At 40.1% G+C, this 20,824-nt stretch overlaps 3 protein-coding genes across 5 annotated transcripts in view; 1 reads left to right on the top strand and 2 right to left on the bottom strand.

The window, feature by feature from the left end:
- Positions 1 to 833: 833 nt before the first annotated feature.
- LOC109959441 (palmitoyltransferase ZDHHC23-like) lies at positions 834 to 5,239 on the top strand. The gene is given in 5 exon segments (XM_020598812.1): positions 834 to 952; positions 1,984 to 2,592; positions 3,462 to 3,500; positions 3,502 to 3,612; positions 4,353 to 5,239. Coding segments are annotated over 5 exon segments (1,152 nt in total). The 3' UTR covers positions 4,627 to 5,239.
- Positions 5,240 to 9,065: 3,826 nt separating this feature from the next.
- On the bottom strand, positions 9,066 to 18,898 carry LOC109959439 (zinc finger X-chromosomal protein). Of its 3 annotated transcripts, none has more exons than XM_020598810.1 (8): positions 17,943 to 18,898; positions 16,833 to 16,929; positions 15,649 to 15,777; positions 15,033 to 15,182; positions 14,621 to 14,749; positions 14,404 to 14,538; positions 14,117 to 14,260; positions 9,066 to 11,973 (listed from the first exon to the last, which is right to left on the bottom strand). In XM_020598810.1, exons 1-8 carry the CDS (start codon positions 17,946 to 17,948, stop codon positions 10,673 to 10,675), a joined length of 2,091 nt encoding a protein of 696 aa, XP_020454466.1. In that variant the 5' UTR covers positions 17,949 to 18,898; the 3' UTR covers positions 9,066 to 10,672. The 3 variants fall into 3 exon arrangements, with proteins under 3 accessions (XP_020454466.1, XP_020454465.1, XP_020454464.1); XM_020598808.1 differs by having other exon boundaries at positions 9,067 to 11,973; positions 15,649 to 15,963; XM_020598809.1 differs by lacking the exon at positions 14,404 to 14,538 and having other exon boundaries at positions 15,649 to 15,963.
- Positions 18,899 to 20,314: 1,416 nt separating this feature from the next.
- The window catches only part of LOC109959545 (diamine acetyltransferase 1-like), a 1,343-nt gene continuing 833 nt past the window's right edge, over positions 20,315 to 20,824 (bottom strand). Inside the window, exons 5-6 of the mRNA XM_020598996.1 lie at positions 20,699 to 20,739; positions 20,315 to 20,596 (exon numbers count right to left, since the gene is read on the bottom strand). Coding sequence (XP_020454652.1) covers positions 20,429 to 20,596; positions 20,699 to 20,739 — 209 coding nt within the window. The 3' untranslated portion in view covers positions 20,315 to 20,428. The remainder of the gene's footprint in view (positions 20,597 to 20,698; positions 20,740 to 20,824) is intronic.

Raw genomic sequence — 20,824 nt, 5'->3', positions numbered from 1 at the left:
GCCCACATGTATTGACAGTTTTGTATTTTTGTTGTGGAGACAAAAGGTAAGTCAGTAGAGGAATATTTTATTTTGGCTTTGTAAGGGTGGATTTAAAAAACTCTAGAAAGAGATAAATAAGTCATTGTTGGTGAGTAATGGGGATTACTATTAGATAATGTAATCTGAAATTAAGTTGTACAAAAATTGTTAAAATGGTAAACTATGATAAGACGGACAGCTGGGATAGACTCCAGCCCTCCCCCCGTGACTCTATAAAGGAATAAGTGCTATAGATAATGGATGGATGGATAAGACAGACAAAAACTAAGTGACATGTTTATTTTCTTGTGAATTCCTGTGTAGATCCAGGATAGGCTCTGTATAACAAGTCTGTAACCCAAGTTATAAACCAGACTAACATTCTAATTCCCACTGACAATAACACAAGTATATCTCAGAGTTTTGAGGACTGCTGGCCCAGATAGTTTGTCCCTGTGGACACTGTGGCCTTGTTTCAACAAATTATATTACAAGCCCTTGGGGATGTAACAGGGAAGAGAACCATCTGATTATAAATGTTTAGAGCAAACAGAGCATCTTATAGTTAGATGAAAGTACAGGTTGAGCTGCTGCAGAAAACACTAAAATATATCTTTGTTCTGAGGGTTGCTATTGATTGTGATATTACATTGTTAAGTTATCCATTTATAAATAAGTATGTCATTACATATTTTAAGAATGTCCCTGCACTAATGAGTTGTGTAGTGTATAGTTCATTGTTCAATAGTACAAAGTTTTAAAAAGAATTCCTTTTGTATTGAAATGACAGCTTGTAAACTTAGCAAACCATCATGAAATGGGAGAAGTTAAAGCCTCCAGAGCCAGATGATCCTATGTGTTGCTGTGAGTGTGATATATATCCGTGCGGATGCTGCTGTGACTGTGAAGATCTGGACGAGGCCTTTAACAGGTATGAAGACCTTGAGGAAAAGAATCAGTACTGGGTAGACCACCATTTGAATATCCCAACAACTAGGTCAACTACTGGGAAGTAAAAAAAAAAAAATCTAATGTCGCTGGATATTCATTCATATTCACATAGAAGTAGCACTTCTCTTAAAAATTATTTAAGAAGCTATACCTTTTAATGGCAACATTTTTTTTTTGTAATGTTGCCAAAAAATTGCTGGTGCTGTTTAGGCTGGATTATAAACTGGGCAAAGCAACCAAAAACTCCAGGACCCCAAGCTCCCAAGCCTTAATGTTTGGAAGTGTGATTAAGTGTAAACTTGTTTGGTAACAATATGGGCCTCACAGAAGCATAAGATAAACTGAAATGACAGAAAGAAAAGAAAATGGGTAATAGTTTGTGATTTTGTAAAAATACACGTATTCACTTTCTGGCAGAGAGTGGTATGAGAGGACAAATAACACTCCCTTTATTGGTCAGAGGAATATGAAGCTACAGTCAGCAGCTGGTTAGCTTAGCTTAGCATAAGGATTGGAAACAAGGGAACATAGCTAGCCAGCAAATTGTTGCTTTTGCCTTTAATGTTTTGTACCAAATAAACATGACATACAATGTGTTCATTATTAAGATGAGGAGTTTCATGCAGGCAGAGTTTGTTGCCTGTGGATAGAGCCGTGCTGTCTAAGCTAACTGTTTCCTAGCTAGCTTAAATGACTGACAGAAAACAAAGCGAATATGTGAATTTTCCAGAATTGTATTAAATCTTTAAAGGGTTAGTCACATTCTTTTTATATGAAAACTTTCCCAGAGATTTAGTCACAATGTTTAAAAAAAGGAACGCAAATAGCTAATGATACACTGAAGATCTTGCATTTGATAAAGTAGGGCACAGTACTTAAATAAAAATCTATTTATATGAAATTTAAATCACATATATTGAGGTGTACTGAAATATGTGTGCAGCACAAGCACATATGCTGCAAAGAGCAACTGAATTAGTCACATTCACTGATGACCACTGTCCTCTGTAGGTGGCTGAAAGGCAAACCATCTAAAAGTGGATGTCAGTCTCCTGTTCTTGGGGCCATGATTGACAACCTGGAGATCTCCATGATTCCAGCCCTGGTGCTGCTGCCTCTTCTGCTTCGGATTGCAGCGCTGCACTACCTGCTGGGTGTCATCATACTGACAGCTTTGCCTGGGCTGGTCCTCTGGTACTACTACGCCACACACCGCAAAAGGAGACGCACCCTCTTCTTCCTCACTCTCGCACTGTACTCTCTGGCCTACATGTATTACCTCTTCATCACAGAGATTGTACCACGTGGGGATGTCAGTCAGCTGCAGGTGTGTATGGTGACCACTGGGATGATTCTCACTATCATTTCCCTGATTCTCACCAAGAGAGGCCCAGGATTTGTGACCACTTCCGTACATGAAGCACACAGCCAGACTACCATGGACTCTATCCAACCAGCAGCCTCCTCTGCAGGGACTGCAGCAGAGTTGCAGACAACAAAAGAGGCCCTGAAACCAAAATGGAGCAGGTGTCCTGTGTGCAAAATAATACGACCCCCGCGGGCCGGACACTGTCGAACCTGTGGATCATGTGTCCAGCGTCTAGATCACCACTGTATCTGGTGGGTTGGATTTAGCATAGACATTAGCATATGTCTTGCATATTTTCAGCAAAGACTTTACCTACTGCACCTCCTGTTTTCTTCCACAGTAGGGAAACTAAAATGAACATTATACAGTTAGATTACAATTTAGTAGCTCTTTTGTAAAGTGTACATCCACCACATCTAAACCTGTTGATGCTCTTAACAGACTTAGTTTGTCTGGTTTTGACATCTGAAAATACGCAGAAACACTTATGAAAACTCTATTAACTGAACATACTGTATGTCAGTCATTAAAGAGCAGTTTCATCAGATCATACAATTATTTCTCTTTACCCACAGTTCTAGCAAAGCAGAGAGGTTTGTTTTTATTTGCCAGTTGCTGTGATTTCTGCTTCCTTTCAAATGTGAAAAAAGTGGAAACAGTTCTCAGCAAAAACATCTTCGCATGTAAACTAGACCTGTACGCAGGTATACTGGGGTCCATCTCAGGGCAACAGGAGGACGAGGCACTCACTGAATAGTGCTTAAACAGCTGATTTAACAAAATGCCTTCCTGTAGTGCACACTACTAAAATCTGCTCCAGCCTTGGACTACATAAACCTCTGAGTCTGCATCTCTACTGAAACCATTCTCAGTAAATCACCTCACACACATTGTTGACCTGCCTCTTATACTGTAGGCAGTGTTGTCTCCAGTAGACAAAAGAAAGGCAAAATTAAAATGTTTATATTAAGAAACTACATTTAAATCTGGCTATTGTATCATTTCACATACAGCAGTAGTTGTATGGGTTCGAAATATCAGGCAATGTGATGCTGCTTTTAGGTTTAATTGATAAATTGTCATGTGTTTCTTTATGTGTGTATATGTTGAGGTGTTTTAGGATAAACAGCTGCGTTGGACAGGCAAACCATCGCACTTTCGTTCGTGTTGACCTCGCTGTATGGGATCAGTCTGGTGATGTGCAGCCTCTGTCCTCAACAGTATCTAATGATGGCTCTCTTCTACTGCCCTGGTGTCTACAGTCAGTCAAGGTACAGAACTCTTGTCTCCGCTACAACTGCAGGTGACTATGAAACTAAACACTGGAATAGATTTAGAAATCAACATTGTACATGTCCTTGAAAGTACTATTAAAACAAAATCCTAACCTTCCTGTTACTATTAATTAATAAGTTAATAAAACAATCAATTTCTAGCGAAAATCTGTGGAAAAGTCATCCTCAAACATCAAATCAATCAATAGCAAGGACATAAATTCCACTGTTTCATTGGTTTTATCTGGAAATTATAGACCACCAACTGTTTATACACACTGACAATACATTGAGGTAGTACAATTTAAAGCTTTGGAACAGCTTCCAGATAGTCTGAGTTTAAAGAAAACACAAAAACATTTTGAGCTTGTGTCACTGCTAAACTGCTGTACTGTAATAACTTCATATATATTTAACACCTTGGTTTCTCTAAGAAAGTAGCAGAAAAAATTTGACAATCACTGCTTAAGATTGTGTAATACTGAGTGTAAATAAAGATTGGTTAAATGTTATCGATTTATCTGTTTAAGCCATGTTCACAGAGGTTTATGGTTGCAGAACAGAAGTATTGAAAATAATTAACATAGTGTAACAGGACTGTAAACATGTACTGTAGCTGAGTATTGTTTTAACAAAAAAAAGAAGAAGCCGGTTTTCAAAAATACTGTTGTGCTAAATGCATATCAATCATGTTACATTGCTGTAATACTATATTCACTTTTTCTTTATGTTTACAGCACGGCACTTAGTTTCACCTGCGCTTGGTACAGCAGCATTGTCACAGGTGGATTACTTTATCTGTTGGTAGTACAAGTTCTGAATATCAGCTTCAATGTGACGGAGCGGGAGGCTCAGCTGGCTCTGAGGAACAAAACGGGCCAGAGCCGCCTGTGGGGACTCGTCACTGACACGGGGGAGTATTCACGTGGCTTCTATCAGAACTGGGTTGAGTTCTTCACCATGGCAGATGCCTTGGCTTCTCCTCGCTCCAGCCTCACTGACTTGGTCTAGTTTTACAAGACTTTCTAGTAACATCATGAACACACTGTTAATACTGAACATGTGAGGAATTCCATCTCATGTTTTTCACAGGATGTATCAGCTGATGACTGCCAATTGCATTCCAGCTGCAGGAATAAAGCTACAGGCACTGCCATGTCAATGTACATGTTTTCTCTACCTGCAGAAAGTGAACGTCACTTATGTTGTCTGACTGAATTCAAAATATTTTGCATTGCATATCTTAGTTAGCAATGAAATAAAAATATAAATTTAGCAATAAATGAGGGTTAGCTTTGCGGGGTTTAAGTAAAAGAAGTAAACGAAATTATTTGCTATTCTTGGCTACAAAAGTGGTGTACAAATCTAAATCAAGGCCATAGGGTGGCGCCAGAGGAAAGGCCACACTCTGAGCACAATAAAAAGTGTTCATCCTCTGCAGCCTGACCACTACAGGATCTTTCAAACTGAGCTTGTCAGGTTCAGCTGTAACTTTGCTGTGCTATGAACTAAGGGCAGGTAGCATGTTAGCATGTGTGTGGCATGTGACATTTAGTATTTTAACGTGCTAATATGTGGAGTATGTGAGCATGCTAACATGAGGCTGCAGGTGCTGCAATTTCATTGTCTCCACAGCTGTTATTTCTCCTGACTGGAACATTCTTGAGTTCACAAATGGAAAAAAAAATTCATGAGTCACATGAATGGGGGTCTTCATCTAAGACCCCTGCCTGTGCAGGTAATTTGTGTATGTCAAACTTATCCCAGGGGAGATATGGGAGGGACTATAGAGTATATCCGGTCTCAGAACTGCCACATAAGGATGAGCGTCATAACTTCCTGTAGCAGCTTGTCTCTGCGTTATTGATTGATTGATATGATAAGACGGACAGCTGTCCATTGCTTTCCTCTAATGTTAATGGTGCTGCTTTTACACTGTGCAGACTTAAAGATATGCAGGGATTTCTTCTGTAAGTAACCAGCTACAGATTATATTCATGTTAAGCTTAATGCACAAATCCTGTCCATTATAATTTATTATATTTAAATGTATATTATCTTTCATACAGCATAGTGAAAATAGCAAACCCAGCAGTTGATGTTGCCCAATCTCTTGTAATGTCTACACTCTAAGTTTTTAATCCATACACTTCCCATTATTTTCCATTATCAGTTCTCATAATGCATATCTTGGGTGGAGCAATCAATCAAACTATTTAAATCAATACAATTTCCCCTTTTAAATCATTCAACTGAAAGAGTTGTTTGGCGTCCCCATACTTCCAGCTGGTACCATTAATGGTCTTCACTCGGGACTCTGCATTAGCTGTACAGCAGCTGGGTGTCTAATAAATTCCCTGCACACATGATTGTTTCTATGATATAAACCTCCTCAAATTGAAGCCGAGCATAATGTTGTATCCATGATTTTATTTCAAAGCACAGAGCCAGAAGAAGAACAAATGTTTGTCTGTCCATATATGACAATAATAAGATTTTGGGTAGCCTCACCATCAGGCATTTCCTCTTCACCCACATATTTGTCCTTTTTGATATTTTTATCACCCAGAGGCATATATGTGTATGTATATACCACAATGGTCACAATGAATTTCCAATATTTAATGTATATACTATGGTCATGTAAAGTGTGTGTTTATCTATGTGTGTATTCATGCCCACCTTTCCACACGGGACAGATGTCTCAGCACCAACACTGTGGCTGTTTTGGGCAATGGACAAGAATACTTTTCTGTTACATAACTTCATTTTTTTTCTCTGGATAAAGGCAAACCTGCTTTAATGGGCAAGGTTTGTCGGTTGGATAGTCTTGGTACCAAGCTCATTCATCTTTTCATCAGCATCCCTGGATTCTTTTTTGAACTTGTGTAACACAGAAGATCCTGCAGAAATACTTCAGCCTTGTGACCAAAGCACTTAAAACTGACAATGCCTCTGAAATGTAACATAAAATGAGATTGTCAAAGAAGGTACCTCAGAACCGTACTGACAATACATACAATACTAGTGTAAATGTACTTTCCACCAGTGGTAGAGAACTACATTGATACCTATTTAACTTACGAGTGTTGCCTCATGCTACCTGAACACCTTGAAGGTAATTATATAGTACATTCAGATACACTGTATCAATGCCTAGTTAATATACAACATATTTTAGTGGTATTCACATCCTGGGTCCTGTATCTGCATAGTGAAAGCTGTGGTAGAAATAATGCATTGGTCTATGGGTAATGGATAACAGAAGAGGTAGTAGACTAGGTACTTTTACAACCAAACGTCTCTGATAAACAAAAGCTAAGAACAGTAATAGTTTGCTGTTGTGTTATGTTATGCGCTATATGTTAAAACATAAATGTTATGTTATATTATGTTTTGTTATGTTATGTGGGCTCACTTCAGTTTACATGGGGTAAGACACAGAATGGAGTTAACTATCATTAATTTAAGTTTTAGTCTCAATACAGTGTCTGTATGCATTTTGTTTAATTAATCCTCCCAACTGAGTCTGCTGCAACTTGTCAAAGGATGATGGTGTGCATAAAATCAGATGTAAATGTGCTCATATTTCCTGCCTATTTTGTTAAATGCATTTATAAAATTGTGAGTTGTGTATTTTCCACATTTTTACAAGGACTAAAGTGAAGAATTATTATTTTTTAAACATGTCACACCACATTCTGGCACATTAATGGGCAATGGTGTAAAAATCGAAGTAAATCATGAACAAGCACACCTCGACGGGTGGGGGAAGAGGTTGATACTGATAAGCACAAACACATATCACACAGAAATATGAAGATGGAGACTGAAGACCGAGTGAATTACACCTCACATACTCTCGGGGAAGCTCACATATCTCTCCTCTGTTGATCCTGGTTAATAATTAACACAGTTTCAGTGTAGGCACAGTCAGTGGTACTACAAGTATATAAAGTGTGGTGTTTTTGTTTAATTTCTGCTGTGTTTGCTTTGTGTGTACCCACAGGTGGTGAGGAAGTGGTACCTGATTGGATTTGCCACTAATGCCCAGTGGTTTGTCAACCGCAAAACCAGCATGAAGATGAGCATGGCCATGTTCACACCAACTGCTGACAGGGACCTGGAAAAGGAAAATAAAGAGAGAGAAAGAGAGAGAGGTCAGTGGCGAAGATGCTAATCATGTTTCAGTGGTTTCTTAGAAGCTCTTATGGCTCTAAAGTCAGCGGAAGTACAGCAACACACCCCTAAATACTGAGCAGACAGAGGCGTACGAGCAACATTGACAAGTAAACCATCTGCTGCTTTTCACATGCTTTCTCTTTTCCTCCCTTTGTCGGGCTGGGGGAGCAACAATGACATGAGCAGAGCTGAGGTGAAGTATGATGACGGGCCGTGGGGTGGACCTCAGTGATGATCTGCTGCGGAGGTTCAGCCAGTTCTCCTTGGAGACTGGCATCCTTGCTTTCTTCCCCAAAAATGGTACTTTGTATATCAGTGGAAATGAAGTTACCCCACGATTAAGAATGACACTATACACCAATAACCTTTCTCTTTTCTTCTCCTTCTATAGCTGAGTGCCCAAGCTGCCTAGGTCTTTTGCTCCGGTCTTCAAATGTCAGCAATGCTGTTTGAAGACGCTACATCTATCAGGGCCATGATCTGAGACAATCTCTTTTTAATTTGCTCTGCTCTGTCAAATATTGTCTTAAAAATCACTCATTATACATCATTAAACATGCTGTAAAACCTGGTTCATTATTCAAGACTGCTATTACCTACCTGCATCTAAGGCCCTGGACATGTAAGACAAAATGATTTGCTTTGAATTGTCTTATGTTCAATTACCTGGTTGAAAACTGCTAACAGTTAGCTCTTCCTTCTCCTGAATAATCCCCCACCTATGAATAGACAAGTGGTCTGTTTCAAAAGTGTAACTACTGATCACACAAAATCATACTTGTACATACTCGTCTTAAAGGTTCCCAGTGGAGTTTTTGCCCTCATGTAATGCCAGAGTTGTTTTTTCATGAGCAGGTCCCACTTTTGTTGGTCTCATGCACATGAGCAGCAGAGGACTGCAACTAAACACATTTACTATAGTTATATTACATTCAGTACACTAACAACCTAAGTACAAATTTTAGGCGCTTGAGGTACTCGACAGGAGTATTTGACACTTTTATACTTCGACACCACTACATTTCAAAGTAGCACTTTTACTGCAACACCTTGATGTGGCAGCAGTGATTACAAATGACTTCACAAACTCTTACATAAAAACGACCAAGCTTATAAAATATGCCGTTTGTAAATTTCATCACCACACCTTTTTCAAACATGATGATTAGCTGCTTTTCTTTTTATTAAAGTTGAAGTTCAGACAATTGTTTAAACAAACAAACAAACAAAAAAAAAAGAATTGGAAAAGGTTTTTTGGGCTCTGTTGTTTGTGATGGGCCTTTCTCACTGGTTTGTAAAAATTCAGAAAAGAATCAAATGATTCTTTGCCAAAAGACAACAGGCTAAAATACTTTGCTTTTATTAGTTTTTTAACAAATACATTGAAGTACATCCATAACAACACAGTTCCGATTTCTGTTTTATGAAGTGTTTACAGCTACACGCTTTGTACAGTTTTGTATACAAAACAATAATTTACGTCCCATAGAAGTCTACACTTAACTATACAACTTGTAAGTGAAATAAATATAAAAACAGAAATAATCACAGGTGATAACAATGTAAAAAGCCATAGTACGAATACACCACCAGCATCAATCTTCTGAAGTTGCATCTAAAAAGATATACATTTTCCCTTTCTACTGGCAAAAGTACTTGTTTGTTTGGTGAAAACAAAGCACTCAGTTCTTAGTTTCATAACAGAAGCACCAGATATACTGCATGATTTCCACTGAGGCCAAAATATCATGATGGGACAACAATATGAACATTTTTTAAAAACCCACCCAGCCTAATATTATCATACTGATGATTTTCCTCTGTGATTTCACAGATATATCAATTCATATGAAAAACAAACTTGCTCATTAGATTAAAGAAACAGCTTGTCATCAGTAATAATGTTGAAAACATACACTGTCTTTTCACATAAATCTAAATTTTCAAATTAATGGGATTTCACTCCTCACGTAGCATTAATGGATTAAACAATACTGTCAGCCTTCATCTCTACTACTCTGGGCACTTGTTCGGAACATGTCACAGTACACATACCGACTTGAAACAGAAATATCAGACGGCCATGTGATAACCAAATGACGGGGCAAGGATCGCATTGCAGTGCATACATTTTATCCACCATCTTAACAAATTCACTATCTCACTGTGTATTTTGTGTTCTTTTAATTATTGTAGACCTGTGGACAAACCATAGAGTGACAGTCTCTTTTCTCTGGGTGCTGTATATTGCCAGGCCTCGTTTGTTTTTGTTGACACAACAAAATGCATTATCTTAAAAGGGCGGGGTCAGAACTCCAGGAAGCATAACAGATGTTTTCTCTCTCACACAGAAATATCATACATGACTTGATTACTGCTCTGATCATGATCTTTACCAAGATGGCAAGTGCTACTGGGAACAGGCTGCTAATCCATACTGCTGTGTTTAGCATATTTTAACAAAATTATGCAAATGTTTTACAAATTACACTTTAGTTTTGAGACAAAATGACAATTGTGATAGAGAACTGATTGCTGCCTGCGAAACCAAAAACGTTTATCTACAAAGAGACATCTGCACAATCTGCCATGCACACTGTCGCCAGCAAGGGACATGCAGTTAAAAGTGCAAGTCTACAGAGGGGTTGTGTTGCTAACTCTGACAGACCGTTAAGGTTATGTACATGTGTATACATTTCTGAACAAACATGAAGCTGAGGATCTAAAAAGAAGTACAGCAACAGAACAGACTAAATGCAACACACACCACATTATTTCAATGTGAACGGTGTCGTGCTGAGGGCGCAGTGATTCGAGTGTGATGGCTGCTTCAACATTGTTCTTTGTTGTGGCACAGTATTTAGCTCGGTCAGAGTCACTCTGCCTGCACCACGTCCTTGTGGTGGCGCATGATATGCTGGTTCTTTTCCGAGGGGCGCCGGAAGCCTTTCGAACATATCTCACAGCGGTGCGGATAGTCTTTTGTGTGAATGGAAATCACGTGCCGCTTGAACCCCGAAGCATCCCCGGTGCTGTAGTCACAGTACTGGCACTGGTAAATTCTCCTTTCTTTTTGTCCTTTACCGATAACAACAGTCACACTACTGGCTAAACTGGCTGCACTGACTCTAGCAGGTGGGCCAGAGCTGCTAGAGCCACTGGGTGCAGACTTTTTAGGTGGCACAACAGGAGTGTGCGTCTCTGTCCTCTTAGCCTCACTCTTTTCAGGAGAGGCCTGCTGCTCCTTCGTGTGGACAGACAAGATATGGCGACTGAGAACAAAAGGATCTGCAATTTTAAAGTTGCAGTGCCTGCACTGATGAAGTTTCTTGGTGCGGTGGGATACTGAGTGCTTCTTTAGTTCAGATGGCCGGTGGAAGCCTTTCCCACAGACAGCGCATTTGTGGGGATAGTCCTTGGTGTGAACAGATATGATATGGCGTTTCAGGTCACTGGAGTTGGAACTTTTGTGATCACAGTGGGCACAATGGTGGGTCTTGTTCTCCTCATGTGTTAGTCCATGCTGCATTAACTCCTCCTCCTCCGCAAAGGTCTGGAAACAGCGCTCACATTTGTATGGCATCTCCTTGCTATGCTTAGTCTTGATGTGCGTCTTGAGATTTGAGGAATCGGCCGACTTGTAGTCACAGTACAGGCAGGAGTAAGGCTTCTCACCTGTGTGTGTGCGCATGTGTTTCTTCAACTCCGAAGGGTGTCGAAAGCCTTTTCCACACTCCACACAGATGTGAGGGAAACTCTTACTATGAACAGCCAACAAGTGCCGATTGAGCAGTCCTTGCTCAGCAGTTTCATAGTCACAGAACTTGCATTTGTGCATCTTGGTGGGCGGTGGAGGCGGCTGGCTCTTGGGCTCTCGGTGGTGGTGCTGCAGTCTGTGAGAGAACAGTGCCGCCTGCTGGTGGAACTCCTTGCCACACATTTCACACTCAAAAGGAGCCTTGCTGCTTAGAGCATGCACCTCCATGTGGTTGTGGAGGCTGGCTTTCTTGTTCGTGGTGAAGTCGCAGTCTGTACATTGGTACTTTTTCCTGGTCAGAACATCCTGGTGATGATTCTTGGTGTGGCGTTTCAAAAAGCCTCGTGACTTGAACTTTTTACCGCAAAGCATGCAGGGGTAAACTGTCAGAGGCTGACCATACGGACCAATGATGATGGCTGGGGAGAAAAATGACAAGAGCAAGAAGGAAATGACAACATGACCATAATCTTATCAAGTCAGCTTTGTCATCTTAGTTGAAATTTTGATGATTAAATCCTTTTAAAATAGTAACCAATGACCTTAGTAGCATAAATTATTTAAAATTAGATAAGTTATATTTTTCCCCAGATTTATTATATAGAAAAAGTATGATCAACAAATAAAAATAAGCTGCAACACAATAGCTAGTGCTCACACAACCAATCTGAACTTCATATGGCAACAGTTAGGTTAAAGATTATACTGAGGAGAAAACAGTAACACATGAATATCATCTGGATAAGAAGATGCATAAATCAGAACAATGACAAAACAGCAACTAGGAAGATTAAAGCAGAAGCACATATCTTTACAGATCCTCAGTGTCAGAAATGTCTTTTACTCAAACAGTCAAAAACAAAAGAAAACTGTTGCGAGTTCACCCAAGTCCTGCCTTTACGGGTTTGTCCTCAGAATTATTTCATGAATTCTATTGGGGCCTCTGTGATTAGTCAACGTAGTCAATGATGCAGACACAGTTTTTTCTTGTATTTATAGTGAACAGTGAATATAGGGTTTCCTGTCAATGGAGTGCATATCCAAAATATTTTTCTGGTCAATCAACAATAAATTAGTGGAAGACAACTGCTAGCTATAGAAGGCAAATGACAAATCCCTATGCTAACCACTCAGAAGTGGTGAGTCAGACTGTATTATTGGAATCAAGCTAAAGTCATCAAATGCCACCTATAACAAATGCAGTCTGTCGCTTTCTTTCCTTTTTCCTATTAATTTCAACTCAATATTGTTCTTTTCAGACATGGAATATGCAATAGTGGGCTTCATCAATTTGGTGAGGCAATGGCCACCTGCCACCCAGACCTGGGTCACTTTCATGTTAATATTCCTCATGGCTTCATTCAGAGATATCCATAACGTGACGGAGAGGCACACTATGCACACAATATTTGATAATAATGATATTGGCCAAATATGTTGTACACACAAGGAATTTGTCTCCGGTACAGGACCAAGGCAGCCATCTGCAGCACCAACTCACATACTGATGGTGGCGTTGTCGCTGCAAGGCGCTGCTCTGACCATCAGGAGCAACTTTGGGTTCAGTGTCTTGCTGAAAGACACTTTGCCATGTGGCCTGGGGAGAACGCGAATTGAACCATCAACTTCCAGATAGGGAATAGCTGCTTTACCTCCTGAGCCACAGCTGCCTATCATTTGCCCTATTGAAATCTTGTGTGCGCATATACATGTGACTGCATGCAGTTCAGAATGTACTGTGTTGAATGTGATATGTAAATGTCACTAATTGCGTTTTTGACTTCTCCTGCTGAGCTAACATGTGGGCAGTGGAGGCTCTTGCTGTTCCTGGGTCAGTGCAGTTTTGCTTCCACTGAATGCATTGTTTATTTTCCACAGCTTCATCAGGTGGGGGCAGTGTGAGCCACCGGGAAGCAAAACTTGCTGTGTCGGTGTGGTGTTATTAGCTTGCAACATGAAGCCCTTGGTGCTCAACCCCTCATCAAAAGACCAAGTGAGAGACTCCATTTTTCAAAGCTTGCTGCAGTGAATTTACAGTTTAAAAAGTCAATGCTGAATGTAAAAGGACAATTCCTTAGCGCTACATTTCAGTCAACTGAGGAGTCGGCTGTGTTGAAGGCAGACCATGGCCCTGGGTAGAACAAGAATCAACTGAACCAAGTCAGCACGATTACACCCTGCTGTTAGAAACAGATGGAAATGGAGGCCAATCCATGCGCACCCAGCTCTACACAATAAAAACGGGCTGAACCGTGCTGATTAAAAAAAGCCACAAGTCTGATCTAGTAAGAATGCCATCGCAACTTTTATGAAAAAGCGATCAGCGATCAGACATGTCATCAGATTAATGAAAAAAGATTATTGCAATTTTAAAACCAATTCTGGCTTTGATTGCAAGCATTTGTTACTGATCAATAATCAAAAATATTAACTTATTAATAATGAAAATAACGCACCACTCCACTAGAGCAGTTATGATCTACAGGTCTTCTTTATGGCATGTGGACAGAGAACAAATCTGGCCTGAGGATTAAACTCCCACATCCTTTGTGCTGCCCTTACCTGTCTGGACCTGCCGAGGCTCTGACCGTCTCCTGCTCTTGCTGCGTTGTCTACCGATTTCATCAACTCCGTCCGACTCATCAATGTGCAGCAGTGCACTGGCCGCACCGTTACGGTTTTCGCAACTCTCGCTGTCGTCCGCACCTGTGAAAACAATACAGTGTCTTTAATGCAAAAATATACAATACCAACATTTGTAAAGTTTAAACCAAGACACTCAGAGACGTTGCTGATGCACAGGCTTCCAGTGTTGTTTCAAAAGCAATTTAATAGACAAGGGTGCTGACCATAAGCAGCTGCCCAGGCCACAGGCATGAAGTCCTTGCTTAGAGACACGCTGTCATACGAGCGGTCGTGAGTTACTGGCTCTTCACCTCCTACCACCACCTCCATATATACCTCATCAGTCACCTTGGACCCACCTGTAGATGAGCCCAAGATGTACAAAACCAAAAAACTACGTATACTATCATGACAGTCATCCCCACTTGACAGAGGACTTACCATGGTTTCCTTGATTGTGATGAGAATCCCCGACAGACATGTAAACCATCTTCTCTCTGAGCGTTTGGCCTGAAGACTCTGTTAACGCCACACTCTCTGTGTCTCCATCACTGTTGTCAACCGACTCTCCTGCAGAATGAAAACACCTTTTAAATTATCTAATTTTTGACTAACCTAACAAATTATTTGACATTGGGAAACTGCTGAGAACAGAAAACATTTTATCTGGCCAGTAGCCTCCACAGAAAACAAGTTCGTCTAATAAATAATAAAATTTACAGATGAAGACTGATCTAATTTTTTGATAAAACAGACATTAACAGGATATTTTGTGGTAATAATCACTAGCACCCGGGAATATTGAAGAGTCAAATTATAACCCAACAGAGGCCAATGGTTAACTGCTACTCACCCATGTCATCCTCCCCAGAATCAGCCTTGAAAATGTAGACCTTGATCACCTCCTGCCCATCCTCATCCTTCTCCACTTCTTGGTCCTCCACACCCCCCTCCACTGTTACCTCCGTTCCATCCTCAGAAACCATTTTACCAGCTTCATCCACTAGCAAAGGGAACATACATCACACTTCATTAAAGATGTAAAGAATGAAACACAAATACTTAATACCTCAGCACTTTATGTTCAACAAAGACGCAGCTTAGATTTGAGCATTTATGTATAGCTATACATTTTATGAAACGTAAATAATACTATTTTTGCAGCGTGTCTGAATACTCCAATATTACTGAGTAAATTCTGAGTTCTAGTACCATTAATCAAAGTGAGGGAAATAATGGTTTAGTAGTAGTTCTGGTTTATAAATACTACAGTTTGAATTTCATCATTTTAAAACTGTATTTCACCTCAAAACACCCCACAGGATGTGGTTAAATGTGGTCAGCAGCTCTTCATTAAAGCATAGGTGGTTAAAGACAACCTCAAAAGGTCTTGAAGGTAACTTCTCACCCTTGTTCTGCAGAACTAAGAACCATTGGAAGCTGCTAGCACTGCAGAGCAGTAAACTTACAGGATATCATTAGGTAATCTCCACAACCGTCTTGGTCATCCTCCTGCTGCTCTGGGTCCAGCCCATCTTCAGGGATGTCTCCCATGGCAACACCTTCCTCCTCGCCCTCCAGAGCCATTACGCAGGTTTCTACAGCGACATCTTCATCTTCATCGCAGTGCACATACTCAGAAACCACATCCTCAACAGCATCTTGGATGACTAGCTCATCTGGGGCAAACCTGTGAACCGCCATGCCTTCCCCCTCGCCTTCTGACACCAACACAGTCTCTTGAAGCTCCACAACAAACTCCTGCCCGCTGGCACCACCCTCATCTGTAAGAAGCAGGATTACCCAGTTAACCAGATAACAGTCAAGGGCAGTTTATTGTTTAATGTGCCTTTTACAACATCCATAAAGTATAAGGCCAGCAATTTTCTATAATAATAGTATTTTCAGCAATCCCCATCTAGAGACTAAAACCCAACAGTGAATTGCCTTTATTCATGGTTAATGACTATCAGTCTCCAACCTGGATTATTTTATACATCTGTGCCATCTAGACCCCCAGTGTTGCTCAAAAACAAGCAAGTCAACTCCTCATGTATGAGATATGTGTGCGAGCCCTCTGTTTTGTTTTACTTGTGCTAGCTCCTCACACTCTCATGGAGATCTTGCATATGTGCAGTTGACTTTTGCTTACTTCAGATACTATAAATACGTACGTCTGTTTGAAGAGTTTGAGGACACATTCTTAGCATATATTTGTCTTGTGTTTTGTAATGAAGAGGCATCACCCAGTGCAGTGGTGCGTCTCCCTGATGTGTTTTTAATCATCTTTGAGCAACAACAAAGGTCTATGGCACAGATGAGTAAAATAATCCAGGTTGGAGATTGACAGATATTAACTGTGAGTAGAGGCTGTTGGTTTTAGTCTCCATAGGGAGACTGTTGAAAATATTATTAATACAGAAAATGACCAACTATTTCAATATTGTTACTTGTTTCCTACTAATACATAATAAAAACCATACAAACATCTTATTTTGGAGAACACTTTACTTTTGTCATTCAAATATTTCAAGTTATCTGGCCAACCAAAAAAATCCTGCTTCTTGAAATACCCCAGTACTGTCATGCTTATCAAAACTCTCACATACCCCAAAAACATACTGTGTAAATAAAAAAACATTAATAAAATTACCCGATCCGTGTAATATTATTTTAGGCTCTTCTGAATGTATTGCAAGCCTGGCGACATCCTCATCCATTGTCCTTGCACTGCATTTGTTACTGAAAAGCTGAAAACAAATGTTAGAAAGCTTAGATCTTTGGTGACCAAAACTATTGGAAACAATCTCAACAGTTGATAGATTAGTTATTACAATGCTTACAAAGTAACTTAAAACCAATACATCACCACAGTTAAACATTATTTCATACAAGCACAGTAATGCTTTTCAGTATTTTGCTTAAATAGCAAAACAGACCAAGTGCACTGTAGTTCACCTAAGATCATTTACCCATGTAGTGTATTAACTGCATAATACAGTGATATCCACAGGCAGCCTTCTTGAAAAAGATGCATTTTTCTCTCCCTATGCTGTGTGTGTGTTAAGACTATCAAGTAAAAAGAGATGAGTATGTTTATGGTCATTAACATGATTTGAGACAATATGAACAGAAAACCAGATGACGCAGATCATCAAACCTGATTCTAAAAATAGCACAAAGAACTTCATTTCTATGTGCACCCAGGGAAAGCTACAATCAGCTTGTCACATGTGTTGTTAATCTGATATAACATGATTCCCATGACAAAGAGGTCACTGGCACGGTGAGGCACAACTATAGCAGCCTGAGTAGCATCTTATCATTTAATGCAAACCCCTCAGACTGTTGTTGAGTCATTTTGAAGGAAATATTTTATTCACTAGTTTCTGTGGGCCTGAAAATGTAAACATCGGTTTGGCTTGACATTTTCTATTAAAAATAGAGCTGAGCTTCAATCCTCAATATGTTTTAGTACTGAACAAAATGTGTCCAAATTCATGGAGAGACTCCTTTGTTTTTATATTTTATTCACGCAAACAAGATAAGGTCACTTGATATAAAAACTGCACTGAAAAGATACCCGACTGCTGGCAAAAATGACTCAATTATCAATTGCAATGATTAAATGCAAATGTACAGCTTTAGCTTGCGTCTGCAGCAAAGTGAAATGATCAGTGACAAAACTGCATCACTAAACCTCCCACCCAAATGTTTAAAAAGTCCCCAAAACAACCCTGGCAGGCAGCTCAGTTGGTTTTACCTTCATTATGGAGATGAAGGAGATAAACTGTGTGACAAAACCTCCCCAGTCACAAACACGGGGGGGGAGGGGGGCTGGGGTTCAGAGATGTAAACAGTGATGTGTGGACGATCCAGCTAAGGTACCATTTAATTTCTTCTGAACGTACCATCCCCCACCTCCAAGTGGAAAAAGATGTGTGGAAATATCGCGCACAATATAGTACAATGTGCTGAAAATATGCCACCAACACATAAAAACTCACTCGGGGGGGTCTAACTTAGCATCTCATTCATGCAACGCTAAACTGTGTAAAATCCGACGAGGTGATTTGACGGCAATGTCTTCAACTGACCACTGGAGTAACGTTAGCGTTAGCACTCATTTTACACGCCAAGTCCGACTGTCACAGCCAAAAACATTTGGGAAGAACTGCACCTACACACCTGTCTAAGATAGAAATGCTAAATAATCCACAAATATTACGTGTGGTCTACACTAATGACACTGGAGTAGCGAGCTAGCGGGAGGAGGGCTAAACACACTCCTTTTCTACAACCGATTTTCATTACAGCGGTGACCGCCATTTTGTTAGCTTGGTGTATGGACGAGCGCTAATCTTAATATGTATAGCATATACACCTCACCGACAAAAAATTGTTAACCACTCTTCTGTCAGAGGTCTTACTACACACCAACTGTTATAATCGATTTGAAATGAGATCATCTATCGACGACTGGCGAAAATAAAAACCATTTACTTTCAGCAGTCTCGCTAGCTAACCGGATAGGCCTGAAATGACCAATTATGGCCTCTATTGAGGCCTGGGCCTGAGAAGAAAAGGCCCAGCCCTTTGCGGCCTCTCTGTGTGAATAAAGAAATAACTTGAAATACCACATGCATGCAAAAACAAAGAGACACATACATACACCAATGCTAACTTAGAGCTGCAAACGAGCGCGCCAGGAGCAAAATTACACGCGTACCAGATTAATGCTGCAGGGACGGCCTCTATCCGATTCTCGGCTTCCCAGGCCGCCTGGTACCCCCAGACTCGGGCTGGATTCAGTCGGGAATTCTGTGTTATTTGGGCGGGCCGGAGAGGAGCAGAGAAGGAGGGGCTAAGGGTTGTTTCTGGAGCAATGCTGAAAGCAAAGCAGGACGTCTGGAGCCAGGTCTTGTCATGCTACAGCCCCCCGCTTCTCCAGCTCCGAGGCCGCCGTCAGCACGAGACGTCACAGCCCGAGAGCAGTAGGAAAATGCGGAAGGGTCGTGGTGGAAATCAGACCGGCAGGCACCGAAGAGGCCATAATGAAGAAGAACTCTGTTCAAACAGGATATGCGAAAACCTGCACGGGAGTGTCAACTCTAATTAGTAAATTGGTGCCGCTAGTAATGGGGGAGAACTGCAACAGTTCCCCTCACGGTCGACTCGTACGCAGAGGTGAACAATAAAAGGTGATTAAACTATGACCTCTACACGGAGACCATCAACATTTAAACAAACCGCTAACTTGTTTCCAATGAAACATAAAGTATCATTTTCTGAGTACAAACACTGCTGTATCAAGTGCACTTCATTCCATTTTATGCTGGTCAAATATAATAGTTTTTTTTTATTTATTGTATTAAAGGGCGTTTAAACCACAACTTAATTACTGGAAGAAAAAAGCCAACGTGAAAGCAGTGAGCTAGTATTGTTTACAGTAACTGAAGTAGGTTACAGTTAAAAGAGCAGTTGACTACATTTGCAAGTACAAACTGGAGCTACTAGTACTGTAAGCTGGTATTAAACTCCACATTTCAGAGGAACAGTATATATATGGTTATAACCTTGTTTACCTGAGGTTAACTTACTAATTAGCCTATATTACAAAGTCATTACGTTTAAAAATAAACAGTCTCCAAAATAGTTCAGACTTAAAATACTAGAACCATCTTAATTTATCAGTAATAATAATCCAATGTTATAGTTTATAATAATGCTGACAGGAATCACTCTGCTGCATTATAAGGACTTTTACTTGTATGAAACTTTATGTACATTTAGCTGATAAGACTTCTTTTCTTTAACTTATTCAACATTTTCAATACAGGTTCTTTACTTATAATTGTAATTGTGTATTATTACATTTTGGTCCTGCTACTTTTACTAAATTAAAAAGATCTGAAAACCTCTACCACTCATTGAGGTACTGGCACATGAGGATTAACATTACAAACTGTACGCCTATGGATTTATTGTAAAGGGAATAAAAATATGAAAGCAACACACACACACACACAAACTCCTATGTACAGTAAATAATTGTCCCAGTGTTCCCAGGCTAAGGGTCAGGATGCATCAAAGGGTCACAGCATGAAACAGAACTGAACTGAAATAGGCAGAAACTGTTTATTATCAAAGGGAACCATTGATTAGTAAATGTATTTATTAAGACTGAGTCGAATCACTAACTAATCAAAACAGGATTACTACCACTAACTGTCAGTATAGGCCATTTAATTAACTAGCATTAATTTTCAGCAGCTCCTCTTTTCCGATCTCAAAAAGACGCCAGCCCTCCTCAAAGGAGAGATCAGCAGCTCCTCGTCGCTTGTAGAACTCAATTGACTTTGTGTTGTTTTCTGCTACGATGAAGTGCATGCTGCTACAGCGAGTCTTCACTGCCGTCTGTGGAAGAAACAACATAGGACAAGGATAAATGAGGATTGCAGTTGAAATTACACTGAATGTGTCATTGAAGAAGCTTTAAATGCACAGTAAAAACGTTACCTCACTCAGAACCTTCAGGATTTCTGAACCAATGCCAAGACCTGGTGAAAGATTATACGTACAAAGTGCAAGTGAAGCAGTTATATCATGAGGATGCGTATAAGTATACCTGGCCTATCTATCTGT

This window comes from Monopterus albus, unplaced genomic scaffold, assembly GCF_001952655.1.
Source record: "Monopterus albus unplaced genomic scaffold, M_albus_1.0 scaffold39.1, whole genome shotgun sequence".
Taxonomy (NCBI): Eukaryota; Metazoa; Chordata; class Actinopteri; order Synbranchiformes; family Synbranchidae; genus Monopterus; species Monopterus albus.
Note: the sequence above shows the minus strand (reverse complement) of the source record. Positions and strands in the feature narration are given on the sequence as shown.

Excerpts from the sequence above, each read along its gene's own strand:
- LOC109959439 (XM_020598808.1), bottom strand. Across the intron at positions 14,539-14,620 it reads TCACAATCAAGGAAACCATG|GTGGGTCCAAGGTGACTGAT; the intron begins GTAAGTCCTCTG and ends GCTCATCTACAG. Across the intron at positions 14,261-14,403 it reads GGCCTGGGCAGCTGCTTATG|GTGCGGACGACAGCGAGAGT; the intron begins GTCAGCACCCTT and ends TTGTTTTCACAG.